The 20,739-nt window shown below is 43.3% G+C and overlaps 1 protein-coding gene across 1 annotated transcript; it reads left to right on the forward strand.

Moving 5' to 3' along the window:
* The first annotated feature begins 2,135 nt into the window (after positions 1–2,135).
* Positions 2,136–19,652, forward strand: LOC121554837 (signal transducing adapter molecule 2-like). The gene is made up of 14 exons (XM_041868520.2): positions 2,136–2,305; positions 4,800–4,884; positions 6,661–6,736; positions 7,630–7,725; positions 9,475–9,621; positions 12,026–12,092; positions 12,278–12,479; positions 12,684–12,778; positions 12,943–13,025; positions 13,495–13,582; positions 13,727–13,781; positions 14,265–14,430; positions 16,112–16,272; positions 17,199–19,652. Exons 1-14 carry the CDS (start codon positions 2,266–2,268, stop codon positions 17,365–17,367), a joined length of 1,530 nt encoding a protein of 509 aa, XP_041724454.1. The 5' UTR covers positions 2,136–2,265; the 3' UTR covers positions 17,368–19,652.
* Positions 19,653–20,739: the final 1,087 nt, after the last annotated feature.

Genomic DNA, 20,739 nt, shown 5'->3' on the forward strand with positions numbered 1-20,739 from the left:
GACCAAGGCGCAGCGTGAAATGCGTACATGTTTATTTCACCGATAAACATACAACAAAACAACAAACCAAACGAAACGTGAAGTCCTAAGGCTGAACACAAAACAAGCCTACACACGGAACAAGATCCCACAACTAACGCATGCCAACAGGCTGCCTAAGTATGATCCCCAATCAGAGACAATGAGCGACAGCTGTCTCTGATTGGGAATCACACCCGGCCAAACATAGATCTACAACACCTAGACAGAAAACACAACATAGAATATTCACACCCTGACTCAACATATAAGAGTCCCCCCCCCCAAAGGTGCGGACTCCGACCGCACAACCTTTACATAACAGGGTAGGGGCCGGGTGGGAATTCCGCCTCGGAGGCGGATCCGGCTCCGGGCGTGACGACCACATACTCTCCGCCTCCCTATTGCGCCCCTGGTCTGGTCTGGACCTCAGCACGCTGCTTCCCCTCTCCTTCCTCCCACGATACTCCAAGCCCTGTCTGGACCCTGGTGTGGGAGACCCCGAACCTGGAGAGGGGCTGACGTCTGGGTCTGGACTGGAGCCGCTGACCAGAGCTGGACCGGTCACCGGTGGAGCGGACTGCTCTGGCTCCGGAGTGGAGCAGCTGACCGGAGCTGGATCAGGCACCGGTGGAACGGGCACGGGCTGTGCCGGACTGGACACACGCACCACTGGTCTGGTACGAGGAGCAGGAACAGGCCGTGCCGGACTGGACACACGCACCACAGGCTTGGTGCGAGGAGCAGGGACAGGCCGGGCCGGACTGGGGACACGCACCACTGCCTTGGTGCAAAGGAGCAGGAACAGGCTGGGCCGGACTGGGAACACGCACCACTGGCCTAGTGCGAGGAGCAGGAACGGGCCGGGCCGGACTGGGAACACGCACCACTGGCCTGGTGCGAGGAGCAGGAACGGGCCGGGCCGGACTGGGAACACGCACCACTGGCCTAGTGCGAGGAGAAGGAACGGGCCGGGCCGGACTGGGAACACGCACCACTGGCTTGGTGCGGGGAGCAGGAACGGGCCGGGCCGGACTGTGGAGGCGGACTGAAGGTCTGGAGCAGAGAGCTGGCACAACCCGTCCTGGCTGGATGCCTACTTCCGCACAGTACGTGTGTGGCATCAGCACAGGACACACTGGGCTGTGCACATGGGCATCTACCTTCGCCCATGGTCCAGCACAAGAGACCCAGTTAAATTTTGCAGACTATATTGAGTAATTCCATATTTGTATTTGATTAAAAGTGTATTTCTTTAAATATAGCCTACACAATAGCTTTCAACATACCAGTATTTTGTGTAAACTTTCGAAATAAATGCTGGTATAAGTAATACATTATAAAAAATAAAATACGTTAAATTATCCATTTATTTTTCCAAATGTGGTTGCAATGCTGTGAAAACAGTTGTACTGTACTAGAGTTCCAAAAAAGTATAAATATTCGCAAAATGTAGCATGTCTTTGCCAGCATAATATCAAATATTTGTATAACTATCTGTGATAATATCCTACTGCTAGTTGAACGGTAATCCCGATGCTGAGGAAATTGCAATCGGTTCACCAAATCAGGAAATGAAAGGCTGGGCCTGCGGGGTATTTTACGGGACTGTTTCGGAAGCGTCTGACATCACCGTGAACAGTTTACTTTAGTTTAGTGCTTATTTTTGATGCAAACAAACAAAATATCGTGTGCATAGCCTATATTTCTAATTACAACAAATTATGAATATCGGTATGGCCATTTAGACAGATTTACTGCTGTTGCTACATGACCATTTGTGAGTGGCAATATACGTCATGCTTTTCGAACCATTCGATTTTTATTATAAGCCTTATAATAAAAGAAAATTAACAATGGAATATTCTCGTACGTACTTCTTCCTCCCTAGGGGTGGCAGTGTACGCCAGGATTGTGTATTTGGGTCATAAGAGGTGTCTTTTTATCTGCCTGTACATGATACATTTGAATGCAGAAATACAGCAATGTTAAATGTACGTTCATTAATTATCTTCAAATATATATGAATCAATAAGTGTTGATATGATTATAAGTTCTATTTATTTTCCATGTAATGCTCACAAATGTGTTCAGGCATTTTCGCAGCCACCCAAGTGTACGGAAGAGCAACTGTTGAAAGTGTACAGGGTTTGATGGATGAGCAAGGGATTTTTTGTATGTTCTTGAAATAAATATTCTAGCTACATTTTCTTTCTCAACAACGTCGGTTTATTTAACGAAGTAGACATGCCTTTATTTGCGCAGAATCCATTCGACCAAGATGTTGGTAAGTTGAGCGCTTCATTTGGCATTTTGGTTCGGAGTAACCTAGCGTAACTACGGTAGCTTCGTATTTAGCGGAACCACTAGCCCGCGAGCTAACAACAACTAGCTAGCTAACGTTAGCCAGGCTACACTTCTGTAGCTAGTTACCTTGAAATTCTGATCAAATGTGAGATTATCCACATAGCTAGCTAGTTATGCGGTTTGGTCAAATGTAGCAGACAGTCATCGGTCAGACTATGTGCTAGCTATGTTAGCGAGCGACTACCGTTAGCTAACTACTAATAGCTACGCTAGTTGTTGTGTCATCACTTTATCGTAATCAACAATTTTCAATAACAAGACTGCCTAAACTGCAACAATATCACGCATTCAACAAGAACAACATTATCTAGCTAGTTAGTTAAATTAGCTAGATTAATTCGTGAGTTGGATTAGTTTTAGGTTTACTGAAAGGGAAGTAACGTTAGTATCTTGTATACATTCGGAAAATATTCCACATTTTGTTACGTTACAGCCTTATTCTAAAATGGATGTAAAAAAATGTTATCCTCATCAATCTACAGTCAATACCCCATAATGACAAAGCGAAAATAGGTTTGACAAAGCGAAAATAGGTTTTTAGAAATCTGTCTATATAAGGTCCCACAGTTGACAGTGCATGTCAGAGCAAAAACCAAGCCATGAGGTCGAAGGAATTGGCCATAGAGCTCAGAGACAGGATTGTGTCGAGGCACAGATCTGGAGAAGGGTAGCAACACTTTTCTGCAGCATTGAAGGTCCCCAAGAACACAGTGCCCTCATCATTCTTAAATGGAAGAAGTTTGGAACCACCAAGACCCTTCTTAGAGCTGGCCACCTGGCCAAACTGAGCAATCGGGGGAGAAGGGCCTTGGTCTGGGAGGTGACCAAGAACCCAATGGTCACTCTGACAGAGTTCCTCTGTGGAGATGGGAGAACCTTCCAGAAGGACAACCATCTGTGCAGCGCTCTATCAATTGGGCCTTTTAAGGTAGAGTGGCCAGACGGAAGCCACTCCTCAGTATAAGGCACATGACAGCCCACTTGGAATTTCTCTGGTCTGATGAAACCAAGATTTAACTCTTTGGCCTGAATGCCAAGTGTCACGTCTGGAGTAAACCTGGCACCATCCCTATGGTGAAGCATGGTGGTAGCAGCATCATGCTGTGGGGATGATTTCAGCGGCAGGGACTCGGAGACAAGTCAGATCGAGGGAAAGATTAATGGAGCAAAGTACAGAGAGATCCTTGATGAAAACCTGCTCCACAGCGCTCAGGACCTCAGACTGGGGTAAAGGTTCACCTTCAACAGGACAACGACCCTAAGCGCACACAGTCAAGACAACGCAGGAGTGGCTTCGGGGCAAGTCCCTGAATGTCCTTGAGTGGCCGAGCCAGAGCCCGGACTTGAACCCGATCTAACATATCTGGAAAGACCTGAAAATAGCTGTGCAGCGACGCTCCCCATCCAACCTGACAGAGCTTGAGAGCATCTGCAGAGAAGAATGAGAGAAACTCCCCAAATACAGGTGTGCCAAGCTTGTAGCGTCATATCCAAGAAGACACAAGGCTGTAATCGCTGACAAAGGTGCTTCAACAAAGTACTGAGTAAATTGTCTGAATAGTTATGTAAATGTGATATTTCAGGGTTTTTTGTGTTTTGGTTTTTACAAATTTGTATAAAAAAACCTCAACTCAAAACTTGTTTTTGCTTTGTCATTATGGGGTACTGTGTGTAGATTGATGAGGGGGAAAAAAAACTATTTTATCAATTTTAGAATAAGGCTGTAACGTAAAACAATGTGGAAAAGGTCAAGGGGTCTGAATACTTTCTGATTGCACTGTAGCTAGCAAGCTTAACCCTCTCTAGTATGAGCAGTTTAGCCATCATCTTTGGAACAGAAGCTCTCGTATATCTCATAGTGTCCTTGTAGCTACAGCAATATGAATTTCACTCTGTACAAAAATATATAGTTAGCCATGTGTAATGGCTTTATCATCACAAATAAAATCTGTGTATTGGTCACGTACACAGATTTGCAGGTGCAGCGGAATGCTTGTGTTTCTAGTTCCAACAAAAATGTGCAGTAATAAATAATACCTACCAATCACATAATCCCAAAAGTAAACAAATAAAAATAAAGCCTGGTCCGGCTTTTGATTGTCGTCTATAAGTAATAATACAATAAATGTTCTGAGCAAATAAAAAATACTGCAAAGTTGGCTAAGCGCTAGAAACATGGCGACTGTGTCTGTCGGCACCATCTTGTATCACAAATCAGATAAGGAATAATTAACTTTATTCCTAGTCTAGTCATACAACTTCCAGAATTATGTATTAACTGTCAATCCTGTAAAAAATATCGTGGTGAACTAGAAGTATAATAGAGAGGTAATGTTGGCCCAACACAGTACATGCCAACCACAGATTGTATTTTCCCAACTAACCACATGTATCCCGGTGTACCACATTTTCAGAGAAAGCCACCAATGAAACCAATACAGTGGAGGACTGGGCCCTGATTATGGATATCTGTGACAGAGTTGGACAGACACCCAATGGGTAAGCTGAAATGCGACTTCCTATTTCTAAAATATCAGCATTGTTTACATCACTTGTCAAACTCATTCCACTGAGGGCCGAGTGTCTGCTGGTTTTCGCTCCTCCCTTGTACTTGATTGATGAATTAAGGTCACTGATTAGTAAAGAACTCCCCTCACCTGGTTGTCTAGGCCTTAATTAAAAAGAAAAACCAAAAACCTGCAGACACTAGGCCCACCATGAAATGAGTTTGACACCCCTGATTTACATGAACCAGAGCACTAGGGGCATTTCCTGCAGAAAATAATTAGCTTATTTCCAAGTAGCCTATTTGTGATTATGTGCAGCTAGGCAATAGACTCGAACCCAGTGGTATTCAAAGTCGGGGTCGTGACCCTACTGGAGGAACTGCAGTGGGGTTGGCAATTTTTTTTATTCTAAAATAAGGTGGGTTTTTTTTAACCAAAAATGAAGAGTACAGATAATTGTATGGGACAATATACAAACTTTTTTGAGAAAGATAATTTGAAAATACAATTTTATTGACTACATTTGTTTTAGTTTAATCTTGATATGAGATGAACATTGAATGAATTGAAGGTTATTTGTTGATGTACAGATTGAAATGTACCTATTTTAAGGTTGTCATTATTGGTGGGGTGGGTTCATTAGAAATTATTGTGGGGGAAAATGGGGTCCCCAGAAATTCTGCCAGAAAAAATGGGGTCCCCGCTGAACAAGTTTTAATGCCACTTCTCTAACCTAACTCCAGGACTCAAGTTTGGAGGTTATGGGTTATGATATATATTTTTTTATAGCAATGGCATTGAATAGCAATAACTCAAAATGCAATTCATAACTGTACGAAAAAGTACAACAATGTATGCACTCACTACTGGAATTCGCTCTGGATAAGAGCATCTACTAAATGTAAATACAGTGCCTTCAGAAAGTATTCATACCCCTTGACTTATTCAACATTTTGTTGTTACAGCCTGAATTCAAAATTGATTAAATATTAATGTTTTACCCATCTACACACACAATACACCATAATGACAAAGTGAAAACATGTTTTTAGACATTTTTGCACATTTATTGAAAATTAAATAGATATCATTTACATAAGTATTCACACCCCTGAGTCAATACTTTATAGAAACACCTTTTCCAACGATTACAGATTTGAGTCGTCTGTATCAGCTTTGCACATCTGATTTTGGGGATTTCCTTGCAGGTTTTCTTAAACTCTGTTAAGTTAGATGGAGTACAAATTCTTATTTACAATAACGGCCTACACCGGCAAAACCCGGACGACGCTGGGTCAATTGTGCACTGCCCTACGGGACTCCCAATCACGGCCGGTTGTGATACAGCCTGGAATCGAACCAGGGGGTCTGTAGTGACGCCTCAAGCACTGAGATTTAGTGCCTTAGACCGCTGCGCCACTCGGGAGCCCTAATGGGATTCAAGTCTGGGCTTTGGCTGGGCCACTCAAGGACTTTCGCATTCTTGTTCTGAATCCATTCCAGTGTTGCTTTGGCTGTATTAGCAAAAATGTCTAAACTTATTTTCACTTTGGTATTGTGTGTTGATGGGTAAAAAAATAATCTATTTAATCAATTTTGAATTCAGGCTGTAACACATCAAAATGTGGAATAAGTAAAGGGGTATGAATACTTTCTGAAGGCACTGTAACTGTATATTGAAGATGGTATACTTTTGGAAAACTCATGTAGGAATAACCTTCTACTTGTTCCATAATAACCACGTCTCTACCTGCCATTCTTCTCCCAGAGCCAAGGACTGCCTGAGGTCTGTGATGAAGCGAGTCAACCACAAGGTCCCACACGTCGCCATGCAGGCCCTCACCGTGAGTTCTGATAACTTACTTTATTATTTATTGTGTTGTTCAAGACACCTGGAGCAAAAGCTGCATATCATTTGGTAGGCCGTTGGTAAACCTACTGCCTAACTGTATAACAGGTTTATTAATAAAGCCAATGTCAATAGAGAAATGGTCTGGAAAAGATGTGGGGTTATTGTAAGGTTAGGTGTTTTACTCTGCATGGTGTCAGGCCCTGGAGCTTGTTGAGTGACTGCGATCATAGACACAGTTAATGAGTAATGCATCCTGCTATAGGATTGGATAGCAGAGTTTGAACAGTTTGCTTGTATAAAGTCTGAGTGTGAATTTCCTGGTTCAGACAGTGGATCAAAAACTATCTGACTGTTGCCATAAGCCTCAATGACAATCTCAAGTCTGATGTAATAAAGTATTTGGGAGGAGTGGTCCATCTCCTGCTGCTCTTGGCAGTTATAGAGCTCTGAGCTTGTAACTCTCCCGCTCTGGGCAGCCAGTCAACCAGAGTGTGATGATCCATGGCCTTGAGGAAGTTTTTACTGCTTTGTTCTGTTCTCTCTGCTGCTCAGTGTTGTGATAGAGTGATGATGCTATGCCTCAGACCATGTGATCCTTCTCTCTATGACTCACCATTAGGGTAGATAGTCACATGGCTGTTCTATTTTTAGATTTCTCTCTCTCTCCTTCCTCACTCAGTCAACTTTAGCTCCCTCTGTCATAAAATCATGCATAATTTCACCGGTGTCACATTTTATTAATGTTAATACATTTTTCTGTTATTAAATGTGGAACTGTGGAAGTGAATAAAAGCGTTAGGCTACATCTCTTGATGTAATGTGAAACCTCAACATAAATCATCCATACTGACTACTGTACTAACCTGGCTTTTCTCCCTGTTTCAGTTGCTGGCTGCCTGTGTCAATAACAGTGGAAGAATATTTCACTTAGAAATCTGCTCGCGGGAGTTTGCCACTGACGTCCGAACTGTGTTGAGCAGGGTACGGAAGCTGTCTCAAGTTTTTCTGTTGCAATATTTGTGCTGAATTGATGATGTTAAGACTTACACATGTGAGCAAGCATAACAATCAACTGAGATTGCGTCATCTGTGGATCTGTTGGGGCAGTATGCGAATTGGAGGGGGTCTAGGGTTTCCGGGATGATGGTGTTGATGTGAGTCATGACCAGCCTTTCAAAGCACTTCATGGCTACCGACATGAGCGCTACGGGGCGGTAGTCATTTAGGCAGGTTGCCTTCGCTTTCTTGGGCACAGGGGCTATGGTGGTCTACTTGAAACATGTAGGTATTACAGACTCGGTCAGGGTGAGGTTGAAAATATCAGTGAAGACACTTGCCTGTTGGTCCGCGCATGCTCTGAGTACCTTGAAAGCGGCAGCTCTAGCTTTTAGCTCGGTGCGGATGTTGCCTGTAATCCATGGCTTCTGGTTGGGATATGTATGTACTGTCACTGTGGGGAGGACGACGTCGTCAATGCACTTATTGATGAAGCCAGTGACTGATGTGGTGTACTCCTCAATGCCATTGGATGAATCACAGAACATATTCCAGTCTGTGCTAGCAAAACAGTCCTGTAGCGTAGCATCTGCGTCATCTGACCACTTCTGTATTGAGCGAGTCACTGGTACTTCCTGCTTTAGTTTTTGCTTGTAAGCAGGAGGATAGAATTATGGTCAGATTTGCCAAATGGAGGGTGAGAGAGAGCTTTGTATGCGTCTTTGTGTGTGAAGTAAAGGTGGTCTAGGGTTTTTTCCCCCTCTGGTTGCACATATGACATGCTGGTAGAAATGAGGTTAAACGGATTTAAGTTTTCCTGCATTAAAGTCCCCGGCCACTAGGAGCGCCGCTTCTGGATGAGCAATTTTTTGTTTGCTTATGGCCTTATACAGCGCGTTGAGTGCGGTCTTCGTGCCAGCATTGGTTTGTGGTGGTAAGTAGACGGCTACGAATAATATAGATGAGAACTCTCTTGGTAAATAGTGTGGTCTACAGCTTATCATGAGGTACTCTACCTCAGGCAAGCAATACGTCGAGACTTCTTTAAAATTAGACATCGCGCATCAGCTGTTATTGACAAATAGACACACACCCCTGTCCCTCGTCTTACCAGACGTAGCTGCTCTGTCCTGCCGATGCACGGAAAACCCAACCAGCTCTATATTATCCGTGTCGTTGTTCAGCCATGACTCGGTGAAACATAAGATATTACAGTTTTTAATGTCCCGTTGGTAGGATAGTCTTGATCGTAGATCATCCAGTTTATTCTCCAGTGATTGCACGTTGGCCAATAGGACCGATGGTAGTGGCGGTTTACCCACTCGCCGACAAATTCTCACAAGGCACCCCGACCTCCACCCACTGTATCTCTGTTTTTTCTTAATGCGAATGACGGGGATTTGGGCCTGGTCTCAGGAAAGCAGTATATCCTTTGCATCGGACTCATTAAAGAAATAGTCTTTGTCCAGTTCGGGGTGCGTAATCACTGTTCTGATGTCCAGAAGCTCTTTTCGGTCATAAGAGACGGTAACAGCAACATTTTGTACAAAATAAGTTATAAACAATGCGAAAAAACAAACAAAATAGAACAGTTGGTTAGGAGCCCATCAAATGGCAGCCATCCCCTATGGCACCATTATTATCATTCAGCTGGCTCTTTATGTCAATGTTTTATTTGTATCTACCTCTATCAAATAAGTAGCCTAATAATAATTACTATTATCCCCCCTGCAGGCCCACCCCAAGGTGTGTGACAAGATGAAGGGGATGATGGTGGAGTGGTGTGATGGGTTCCAGAAAGATCCACAGCTCAGTCTGATCAGTGCCACCATCAAGTCTCTGAGAGAGGAAGGGGTTGTCTTTCCATCCTCTGGGTCACAGGTAAAGTAGTCAACAGCCTAACATTTATCACCCTAATCCAGTGTTGCCTCTATCATTGTATAGGCTGGGCAGTCTCCCCTCACTACTAACTCTGTTACCCCCCTGCCTAAAAGAGTTTGGTTTTTATTTGTTTCAATTGACAATTTTGGTGCAAGATGGTCTGGATTTTGCTTTGTTCTTTGAGGGCCTATGCACCTCACCTGGAAAATAGAGCCATTTGAACCGCATTTTTGTCTTTTTTTAAATTAAATTTGAGCCCTTTTTCTCCCCAATTTTGTAATATCCAATTGGTAGTTACAGTCTTGTCCCATCGATGCAACTCCCCTACGGGGGAGGCAGTGCCTTAGACCACTGCGCCACTCGGGAGGCCCCCACAAATATTTTTTAAATGTACTATATCAGTACTCTACCATCTTACAGGGCTCTACGCTGATATATATATATTTTTTATGTTGGAGCACATAAAAAAATTCAGGAGAACAAATGAATAATATTTAAAAAAAAAAATTATATAAGAATTGCCAGCAATTGCAAAATACAGGGTTAAGGAGCACCAGAACATTTTATTTGTAAGATTGAGATCTAGGCCTATATGAATCCTAGCTACTTTTGGAGTTCATCTCCTGAAGAAACTATTTATTTTATTTGGTGTACTTTTTTTCTAGGGGCACTGGTGCTCCCAAATATAAATTCCAGGTAGCACAGCAAAATATTTAGGAGCATATGCGACCAAAAATGTAGCATTGTAGAGCCCTGTCTTATTGTAGCTGTCGCCAGACTCGCCTACGAAACACAAGACAACTGTTATCGGCTAACTCCAACACAAAGCTCTCCTCATGACTTCAACCTGTGGTCCACTGTAAGCAAATAAGCTCTGTGTGTGTACTTTCACTGGCCCCAGTGCAGTGCGGTCTGTCCGTGTCCTCAGTGTGCTGCTCTCCCATGTGTTGCCAATACAGAGGAGGATGGAGCTTGTCTCTGTATTTTTTAAGGCATGACCTCCGAATGGAATTTCCTCTAACATACTTCATGTAATATCTAAGTTCTCCCTATAAGGGGATTAGAATTCCTTTTGTGATTGTATGTGAGGGACAGTCTGGTACTTTATTAATTTGGTTGAAATGGTAGGCTGAGTGTCCTATTCAATCTTAAAGGCCCAGTGCAGTCAAAATTCAGTTTTTCCTGTTTTGTATGATATTGTACAACAGCTGATGAAACTAAAACTGTGAAAACATTTGATCAGTGTTATTTCCTGATAGTTGCTGGTTGAAAATACAATCTACACAAGACCTTCCAATCAGCAGGTTTGCATGGGCGGGAGTTTCGGCTTTCCATGGTGACATTACCATGATGTAAATTTGTTAATAGGCCAATCACAAAGAGTTCCAAACCTCTCTGCCAATAACAGCTAGTTTTCAATTTCCCCCTCCCCACTCAGATCACTCCGACAGTCCAAGCTAAATAGCCTAGTTTTTTGATAAAATCTATTAAAGTAAAGTACTTAATTGTTACACAGAAATGATTTGTTATTGATATAAAGCTGCTTGATTGGGCCTTTTAATAAATTACACTGTGAAGTATTTGCTACTGAAATTGGACTTTGCCCAACCCCTCTCACAGACAACAATTTATTCTTCATACTGTAGTCAATGTCACTATTTTCCAGATGTTAGGCTATATTTGTTTGCATATGAAGCGATTGCATTTTTATGGCATTCATTGTCCTATTTAATTTTAGGAGCTCCTTTACTCTTAAGGAATCCACATGCTTCCCATACGAAACAGTTCAGAACAGTGTGTGCATATATTATGACGACATTTTTGTTTGTTTTGGTCTTCGGCAAGTGTTTTATCGGCTGTTCGTGCACACCATTTTTCTTGAGGCAAGCAGAAGTCTACGCCCCTTCGTCGGTGATTGGTCAACAGTAGGGATTCTTCAATGAAGTATTTGTCATTCAACGAGAGACTAATTGTTTTCACCCACATTTCTTTTCACTTGAGAAATACTGCAGCAAACACCTTAGTTAGATGTAAAATTGCGTGACTTAAGATCTCCTTGACAAAAAATCTCCTTGACAAAAATTAGATTAATTCTGACGCTACTGCTTCTCAAGATGGACAAACAGTACTATTGCGGCTTTTTTCTTGTTTTTCAAGCAAAGGTCTTTTAAGGGAGTATGCGAGCCACTCGTCCCGTTCGCTTAGCCGAGTTTGGCTAGGCGCCAGCCGAACCGAAGCATGCTGACGCCTTTATTCGCATCGCACTCTCTTTACTACCAAAAGACTGCCTGTAAAGCCTGTAGTACCTATGAATCCCTACAGGTGGCATCACAGTCACAGCTAATCCAAATCCCCTCTGCTCTGGAAGGCTGTCTCTCTCTAACCAACCGCCTCTTATCAACAGGGGTCCAGCCTAAAGGGCACCACTCCTGCTGTTAGTAAACCATCTGACAATGACGACCTGGCCAAAGGTACAGATAATATCCAACAGATTCTAGAATACCACATAATATTACATTATGAACTGTGCATGTTGAAGAATGAATTAATACATTTATTAGACACATTAAAATCATTGAGAATGACACACACAAAAAAGTGTAGAACAGTGTATTTCCATTGTGTTCCACTGCCTCTGTCCTCCTCCCATCTGCAGCCATCGAGCTGTCCCTGCAGGAGCAGAAGCAGTGTGCGGAGACACGACCCCTCACCGTGACCGCCGACCCCCCCTTCAACACTAACGGGGGCGGCAGTAGCAGGGACTCCCGGAAGGTGCGGGCGCTCTACGACTTTGAGGCGGCCGAGGACAACGAGCTCACCTTCAAGACCGGGGAGCTCATTCTCGTCCTGGACGACAGGTAGCTAACGACATGCTATGGAAACCTGGCTCTGACCCCCTGCTGTGATGACCGATATGATGGCCTACTGTATATGCATATATCTTCAGTCATATATCTAGTGTCCACTCTGTTGTTTTGCAGTGCATGCATTCATTTCATTTACAATGGGAATGGTTTACTTACAAGAATGTTTGAACTGATTAAACCATGTTGATGCCACAGTGACCCAAACTGGTGGAAAGGAGAGAACCACAGAGGAGTAGGTCTCTTCCCGTCCAACTTCGTCACGACCAACCTCAATGCTGAGCCTGAACTAGGTACGTTTCCCCTGTCCAGTACCACACCACACCACCATACCTTTGTCTCATCCTGAGGCACGGAGAGTCGTTCTAGTGTATGGTTTCATGTTTTCAATCCTGGCTCTGGATAAGAGCGTCAGCTAAATGTCTAAAATGTCAAATGTAAATCCCTCTCCTACCAGTAACGTATGTGGAGAAGACGCCAGCCCCGGAGGAGCCCAGCATAGAAGCCAATGTAGAGCCTGAGCCTGTCTTCATAGATGAGGTGGGTGGTTCTACGTATCAGGCCTACTGCATGGCTGTCCATACATGTAGGCCTGTATCATGTATCTTTTTTATTAGATAGAAACAGTCCTCCATCAGTTCTGATCGTTTGACCATTGAAAACCCTCATCAGTCTGTCAGTTGTAACTTAGTAAAACGTTGAGAATGGTTAATAAAGTCTGACATTGACTTTGTATAACAAGCAATGTAACATCGTATAACAAGACTCTCTTTCTCCCCCTCTCCCCCTCTCTCACCCCCACCTCTCTCTTCCTTTTCTCTCTCTCCCTCTTTCTCCCCCTCTCTTGCTCAATCATCCCCACCTCTCTCTACCTCTTCCTCCCTCTCTCATATCCACCTCTCTCTCCCTCTTCCTCCCTCTCTCATCCCCACCTCTCTCTATCCCCTCTCCCCTCTCTGTCTCTCCCCTCTCTCTCTCTCTCTCCCCTCCCCCCTCTCTCTCTCTGCAGGAAAAGATGGATAGAGCGCTCTATCTTCTCCAGAATACAGACCCTGCTGATGCAGCACCTGACTGCCAAGAACTGGTCCAGCTGGAGGGTATAAAACATTGACTTAATGCTCTTATAAATCCTAGTAGCCATGTTCACTGACACTGGAGATGGCCTATATAGTAACACACAGTTGGCTTGACAACTGTTTTTGTCTGTTTAGCCTCACCTTATCAATGCTTTACCCACCCAGGTGCTTGTGAGCAGATGAATCCAATGATTGATGACAAGCTGGAAGACATTGACAGGTAAAGTGAATTTAACTGCAGTATAATTATTCATAATGGACTATTAGAGGCTATACTATTGCATGTCACAGTTTATTTCTATTGGTTAGGCAAATATGTTGTACAGAGTTATTCAAATTGTATTTAGTTATACCAACTTCAAATCAAATGTTATTGGTCACATACGCATATTTAGCAGATGCTATTGCGGGTGTAGCGAAATGCTTGTGTTCCTAGCTCCAACAGTGCAGTAGTATCTAACAATTCACAACAATACACACAAATCTAAAAGTAAAAGAATGGAATTAAGAAATATATACTTTATATTGACTGTATCTGGATGAGTACCATGATCATCAGCTGGACAGAACCCTGAGTCTTTGTCGTGATGACCTGTTCTCTATCCTCATCTTGTCTCTCCTCTCTCCAATGTCTTTCTCACTTTCTCCACCCCTCCCTCCCCCATTCCCTCTCCCCTTCTCTCCCTCTCCCCTTCCCTGGCAGGCAACACTCTGAGCTATCTGAGCTGAATGTGAAGGTGCTGGAGGCCTTGGAACTCTACAACAAACTGATGAACGAGGCACCATTCTACACAGCCTACTCCAAACTGCAGTCCCAGCAGCAACCACAGCAGCACCAATACACACCTGCCTCCCAAGTCCCCATGCAGGTCAGTTAGGAGAAACAAACTATCTAACCACTGTCACATACACTACATGACCAAAATTATGTGGACACCTGCTCGTCGAACATCTCATTCCAAAATCATGGGCATTAATGTGGAGTTGGTCCACCCTTTGCTGCGATAACAGCCTCCAATCTTCTGGGAAGGCTTTCCACTAGATGTTGGAACATTGCTGCGGGGACTTGCTTCCATTCAGCCACGAGCATTAGTGAGGTCGGGCACTGATGCCTGGCTCTCAGTCGGCATTCCAATTCATCCCAAAGGTGTTCGATGGGGTTGAGGTCAGGACTCTGTGCAGGCAAATCAAATTATTCCACACCGATCTCGACAAACCATTTCTGTATGGACCTCGCTTTATGCACGGGGCGTTGTCTTGCTGAAACAGGAAAGGGCCTTCCCCAAACTGTTGCCACAAAGTTGGAAGCACAGAATCGTCTAGAATGTCATTGTATGCTGTAGTGTTAAGATTTCCCTTCACTGGAACTAAGGGGCCTAGCCCAAATCATGAAAAACAGTCCCAGACCATTATTCCTCCACCACCAAACTTTACAGTTGGCACTATGCATTGGGGCAGGTAGCGTTCTCCTGGCATCCGTCAAACCCAGATTTGTCTGTCGGACTGCCAGATGGTGAAGCGTGATTCATCACTCCAGAGAATGCGTTTCCACTGCTCCAGAGTCCAATGGCGGCGAGCTTTACATCACTCTAGCCGATGCTTGGCATTGCGCATGGTGATCTTAGGCTTGTGTGCGGCTGCTCGGCCATGGAAACCCATTTCATGAAGCTCCCGACGAACAGTTCTTGTGTTGACGTTGCTTCCAGAGGCAGTTTGGAACTCGGTAGTGAGTGTTGATTTTTACGCGCTTCAGCACTCGGCGGGCCCGTTCTATGAGCTTGTGTGGCCTACCACGTTGTGGCTGTGCCGTTGTTGCTCCTAGACGTTTCCACTTCACAATAACAGCACTTAGTTGACCGGGGGAGCTCTAGCGGGGCAGAAATTTGACGAACTGACTTGTTGGAAAGGTGGCATCCTATGACTGTGCCACGTTGAAAGTCACTGAGCTCTTCAGTAAGACCATTCTACTGTCAATGTTTGTCTATGGAGATTGCATGGTGGCGTGCTCGATTTTATACACCTGTCAGCAACGGGTGTGGCTGAAATAGCCGAATCCATTAATTTAAAGGGGTGTCCTCATACTTGTGTGTGTGTGTGTGTGTGTGTGTGTATATATAGTGTACTTTCTGTTTAGGTCACCACCTCGTGAAGGCCAAGAGACTATGCCAGTGTCCAAAATGGCATCCTATTCATATGGTGGGCTCTGGTCAAAAGTAGTGGACTATATAGGGAAAGGATGCCATTTCAGACGCAGACCATGTGTTTTGTCTGCTGTGCTGTTTGTCCCTGATGATGGATGTCAGAGTCCCTCCTTGGAGACGAATGGGAGACTCCAGTGGGTCATGCTTGGACTGTTTTACCACCTCACTTTCTGCACCGCTTTGCAAAACCCGTTTAGAAACAATCTGTTCCTTGTTGTTTACCTAGCTGCACCTCTAGTAATGTTGTTGGTTTTTCCAAACGCATGTATAGTTTAGTGGAGTAATGCAATGTGTTTCATCCAATTTCACATTGAACATGGTCTCTTTTGCTCCCCCCTCCCTCTCTCAGGGTTACCCAGGTCAGCCTGGTGGTTCCTACATGCCTCCAGGGATGCCCCAGGGCCCCCCAGCCCAGCAGGCCTACATGGGCTCTGACCAGCCCGGACCCCTCCACTCACTCCCCCCTAACGTCACATCTCCCAACAGTCAGCCATCACAGCTTCCTTACAGGTAGGCCTCTCCTCAGGGTTACACGTCTCCTCAGTATACCAGTACTTTACAGGGTTACACGTCTCCTCAGTATACCAGTACTTTACAGGGTTACACGTCTCCTCAGTATACCAGTACTTTACAGGGTTACACGTCTCCTCAGTATACCAGTACTTTACAGGGTTACACGTCTCCTCAGTATACCAGTACTTTACAGGGTTACACGTCTCCTCAGTATACCAGTACTTTACAGGGTTACACGTCTCCTCAGTATACCAGTACTTTACAGGGTTACACGTCTCCTCAGTATACCAGTACTTTACAGGGTTACACGTCTCCTCAGTATACCAGTACTTTACAGGGTTACACGTCTCCTCAGTATACCAGTACTTTACAGGGTTACACGTCTCCTCAGTATACCAGTACTTTGCAGGGTTACACGTCTCCTCAGTATACCAGTACTTTGCAGGGTTACACGTCTCCTCAGTATACCAGTACTTTGCAGGGTTACACGTCTCCTCAGTATACCAGCCCTGACTAGGCAACTAGCTAGCTAAACGGCAGCCATTTTGTGAGGCCATTCTTATGTCTGCATGTTTGTGTTTTGAGACATCCCACTAGTGGATTTGTGACTATTAAATTTTTGGGGGTGGCATTGCTCCTGTGTTAAGAGGGTTACATAATAATATATAATATAATATAATAATAATATGCCATTTAGCAGACGCTTTTATCCAAAGCGACTTACAGTCATGCGTGCATACATATATATATTTTTTTTGTGTATGGGTGGTCCCGGGGATCGAACCCACTACCTTGGCGTTACAAGCGCCGTGCTCTACCAGCTGAGCTACAGAGGACCACAGGTCCAGGACTACATGTCTGCCTTAATGCTTGTGTTAGGCAGTAGGTGGCTAATATTGTACCATTCTGTCTTTTCACCGCAGTGTACCATATGCACCTGCCGGATACCCTCCACAGATGGGTGTGGCCCCACAGATGGACATGTCAGCCTACCAGAATGCCAACCTGCCTCCAGCCTCCTATCAAATGGCTGCTCCATTGCAGCAGGCCCCACAGCAGCAACAGGCCTACTATCAGCAGCCTCTCCTGTAAAGGCAGACCGTGCAGCAGCATATCCCCATCAACAGACACAGTACAATGACACAATCATCTCCCCCCCACCCCCTCTTTTGTCCTTTATGAAAAAATAATGGCAATGGTATGAGGTATGCTTGTGTCCGAAATGGCACCCTATTCCCTATGTAGTGCTCTACTTTTGACCAGGACCCATAGGGCTCTGGTCAAAAGTAGCACACTATATGGGGAATAGGGTGTGATTTGGGACATAGGCCTAGATTGTCACAAAGGTCAGTGGCTGTCTGAGACGAGGTGTGGAGACCCACCGGAGGGAGACCAAATGCCAACCTACCACCCACCCAGCACGGCCTGTTTGGAAGGGATGACTGTCTTGGTTTGCCTCTTTAAAACAGTTAATGGGGCAGCTCATCAGCTGATCCTTTCCAAACTGCTTCATTCATGTTGTGTGTATTTGTACTTCTTCAGAGTTATCTTTTGTTTGTTTGTTTTTTAATCATCTATTTTTAAATGTTTGTTTTTCTGTTCACCGTCTGGTTTGGTGTCTGGCTGTCTGTCTGTCTGTCTGTCTGGGAGATCAGTCCAAATGAAGGAGCCCATTGATGGCCAGGACAAGGATCCGAGTCAATCCATTTACATTCAGTCAATTTAAATGGAATTGACCCCAACCCTGACCAGGACTTTTCTATCCCCCTCTCTCTAACACCATCATCCGCTTTAGTTGACCCTTCTTGGGGCCAAAGGTTATGGAGTTCTCTAGGTATAAGTATTTGTGTGCTATAATCAGCACCATTTTTATTAGATACTATGATACAGTTAAAGGGATTAGTTTCCCATACACTGCCTGCCTTGCAACGCTCTCTTTGGGTGTTTAACACGTTCTAGGAGTACATGTTTTATCATTTTCATTTGTGTGCAACTTCGAGGTGATTTTGTTATGAAATTAACTGAAGTCATTGTTAAATACATTTAGAATTGTGACCATGCAGCCTTTCCAAATTACTGCTATTGTAGGGTCAATGCAAATTTTCATACACAAATCACTTTTTTAGTAGTGCAAATGTAATCTAGCCTGGGTGCCTGTCTGTTTCTACTCTATTGCCAACTCCTTATGGAATTTGTCATGTATGCCTTGACAATGACAACAATGCAGTTGGCAAGACAGCACAAACAGATCTGGGACCAGGCTAAATGGAATCTTCGGATGATAACAATATGGTTGTTGATTAACACAACATTCATGTGCCAAGGCTCTTGGCAACTTCGTAGATGCCCTATATACCTTGAGGAACAAGCTGTAATCGCAAGCTATAAGAGATTGATTGGGAAATGAGCCAAGTCCTAGCTATATCTTTCTATGGTCCTTCTTCATTCACTCTTCTGTTTAAAAGGCTTTTGACCATAGACGTTTGTAATTATTAAATTAATATCTGTCTGCTTTTCATGTTTCTGGGCTGTAGGAAGTCACGTTTTCATTTAAATATTTTTATGGAAATAATGGGCATCTTTGGTATGGCTCTCTTCTCTGCATTTTGACCTTTAATTAGAAATTGTAAATTACATTAATTGTATATTATTATATCTATCTCTGGATTATATCCATATGATCAGATATTCTTTTATGGTTTATAAATGTAAGGTATTCTTTCCCCTTTAATGCTTTTTGTTTTTACTTTATTTGTGGTTTATCCAAAATGAAAGCAGAACAAATGACTACCGTGACCAACAGTTAGAACTGGCTCTTTGGTCTTTATTGATAAAAGTGTGAATTGTACAAAGATTTATAGCTAGAGAACTGTTTGGCCAAACATTTTCATCTGAACTTAATGAAACTGTTGGGTGTAACCGAGGACCAGATTTCTTAGGATTTTTTCTTTTTTTCCCCTTTAGCTGGATCAAGTCAACTCTGACTCAAATAATAACTACGTACACTTTATTTTTCTTTACCTGCATCTGAAAAGGTTTTGTATATTAGATGTAAAATATCTTCTGGCATTGTCTGTATTGCACCTTAACTTTATAACATTTTATTTACCACTGGATGCCTTGTTTTCTTTAGAAATAAAATAAAAATGGAAACATCTTTGGGAAAGGAATTGACCCTGAAGCTGCTGTATATCTAGAACTCTATATATTTAAAAAGATTCCAGGGAACGTTCCCATTCAGTACTACCAATATTATAACTGACTCCATGTTTTGTTACTTCAAGATTTCTCTTTATCTTGTGTTATTATCATTGTAAATCCTTTTGTAACACTGTCAACTCTAATATTCTTTAAAATAAAATGTACCTGTGTTCAAAGCTTTCTTGTACTGATGGATGCAGTTTTCATGTTATAATGTGTTCTCTGAATACTCTGAGATGGACATCTTGTAAATGTGTGCTTGTTGAGGGGATCCTTTTTGAGTTGTTTGAGAACAGTAAAAAAATCGATGACAAATTTCTGATGTAGAAAGAGAACAATAATTGATATATGCAGTACAGATGCTGTATCTTAATTTGACCCAGTTTCTCATAGCAGGAAAATAATCAACTGGAAATGTGAATTATGTGTACTATAATTGTTTATTTTTTTTAGGGGTTGACACATTTTTCAGTGGCCAAATCAGGTCTGAAATTTAAAGTGGAAATTACAAACTTTGGATGCCTTTTAAACTTTGAATACACGACAAGTTTGCATTTCCTTCTGTGCAGGAAAATACCTGCAACAACAGGATGATCAAATTAAGATATGCCATCTGTAATTTACAAGACCGATGGTGTGGGAATTTATCTCGTGCAGAAAACATACTCATAATATTCCCTTGTGTGTTACACAAATCTTTTAAGTCTTGAGTCTTTTCAGTTTCTTGTTGACCATGTATGGCAGGGGTAATAAACTCTTACCCTACAAGGTCCGTATTCTGCTGGTTTTCTGTTCTACCTGATACTTAATTACACCCACCTGGTGTCCCAGGTCTAAATCAGTCTGTGATTAGAGGGGAACAATGAAAAAAAGCAGTGGAACTGGCTTTGAGGTCCAGAGTTAAGTTTGAGGGATGTATGGGGTCGTACAATCTATTTGGAAGAGGGAGACACATAACCACTATTCATCTTGTACCTGTGGAACTGGAGGTGGTCCCTTATTGTCAGATATAATGTCATGTTCAATGGGTCATACGGTTTGTTTCATCCTTTCGACGACTCTGTGAAGGGGCTAGGTCCATTCTGTTATTATAATAACCTTGGTGAGGGGTGTGAACAATGGTCTTCTGAGCAGGAAGCCTATTCACACTACATAAAAAATCTCTCCAGAGAATCTCACTGTGGCCAGTGGCGCATGGGCAGTCACCTCCTCTGTAATCCTTACCCAGAAGACGCAATGTTTTATTCAGAGAGCCATTTCTTT

The sequence above is a fragment of the Coregonus clupeaformis genome, chromosome 40 (genome assembly GCF_020615455.1).
Source record: "Coregonus clupeaformis isolate EN_2021a chromosome 40, ASM2061545v1, whole genome shotgun sequence".
Lineage (NCBI taxonomy): Eukaryota > Metazoa > Chordata > Actinopteri > Salmoniformes > Salmonidae > Coregonus > Coregonus clupeaformis.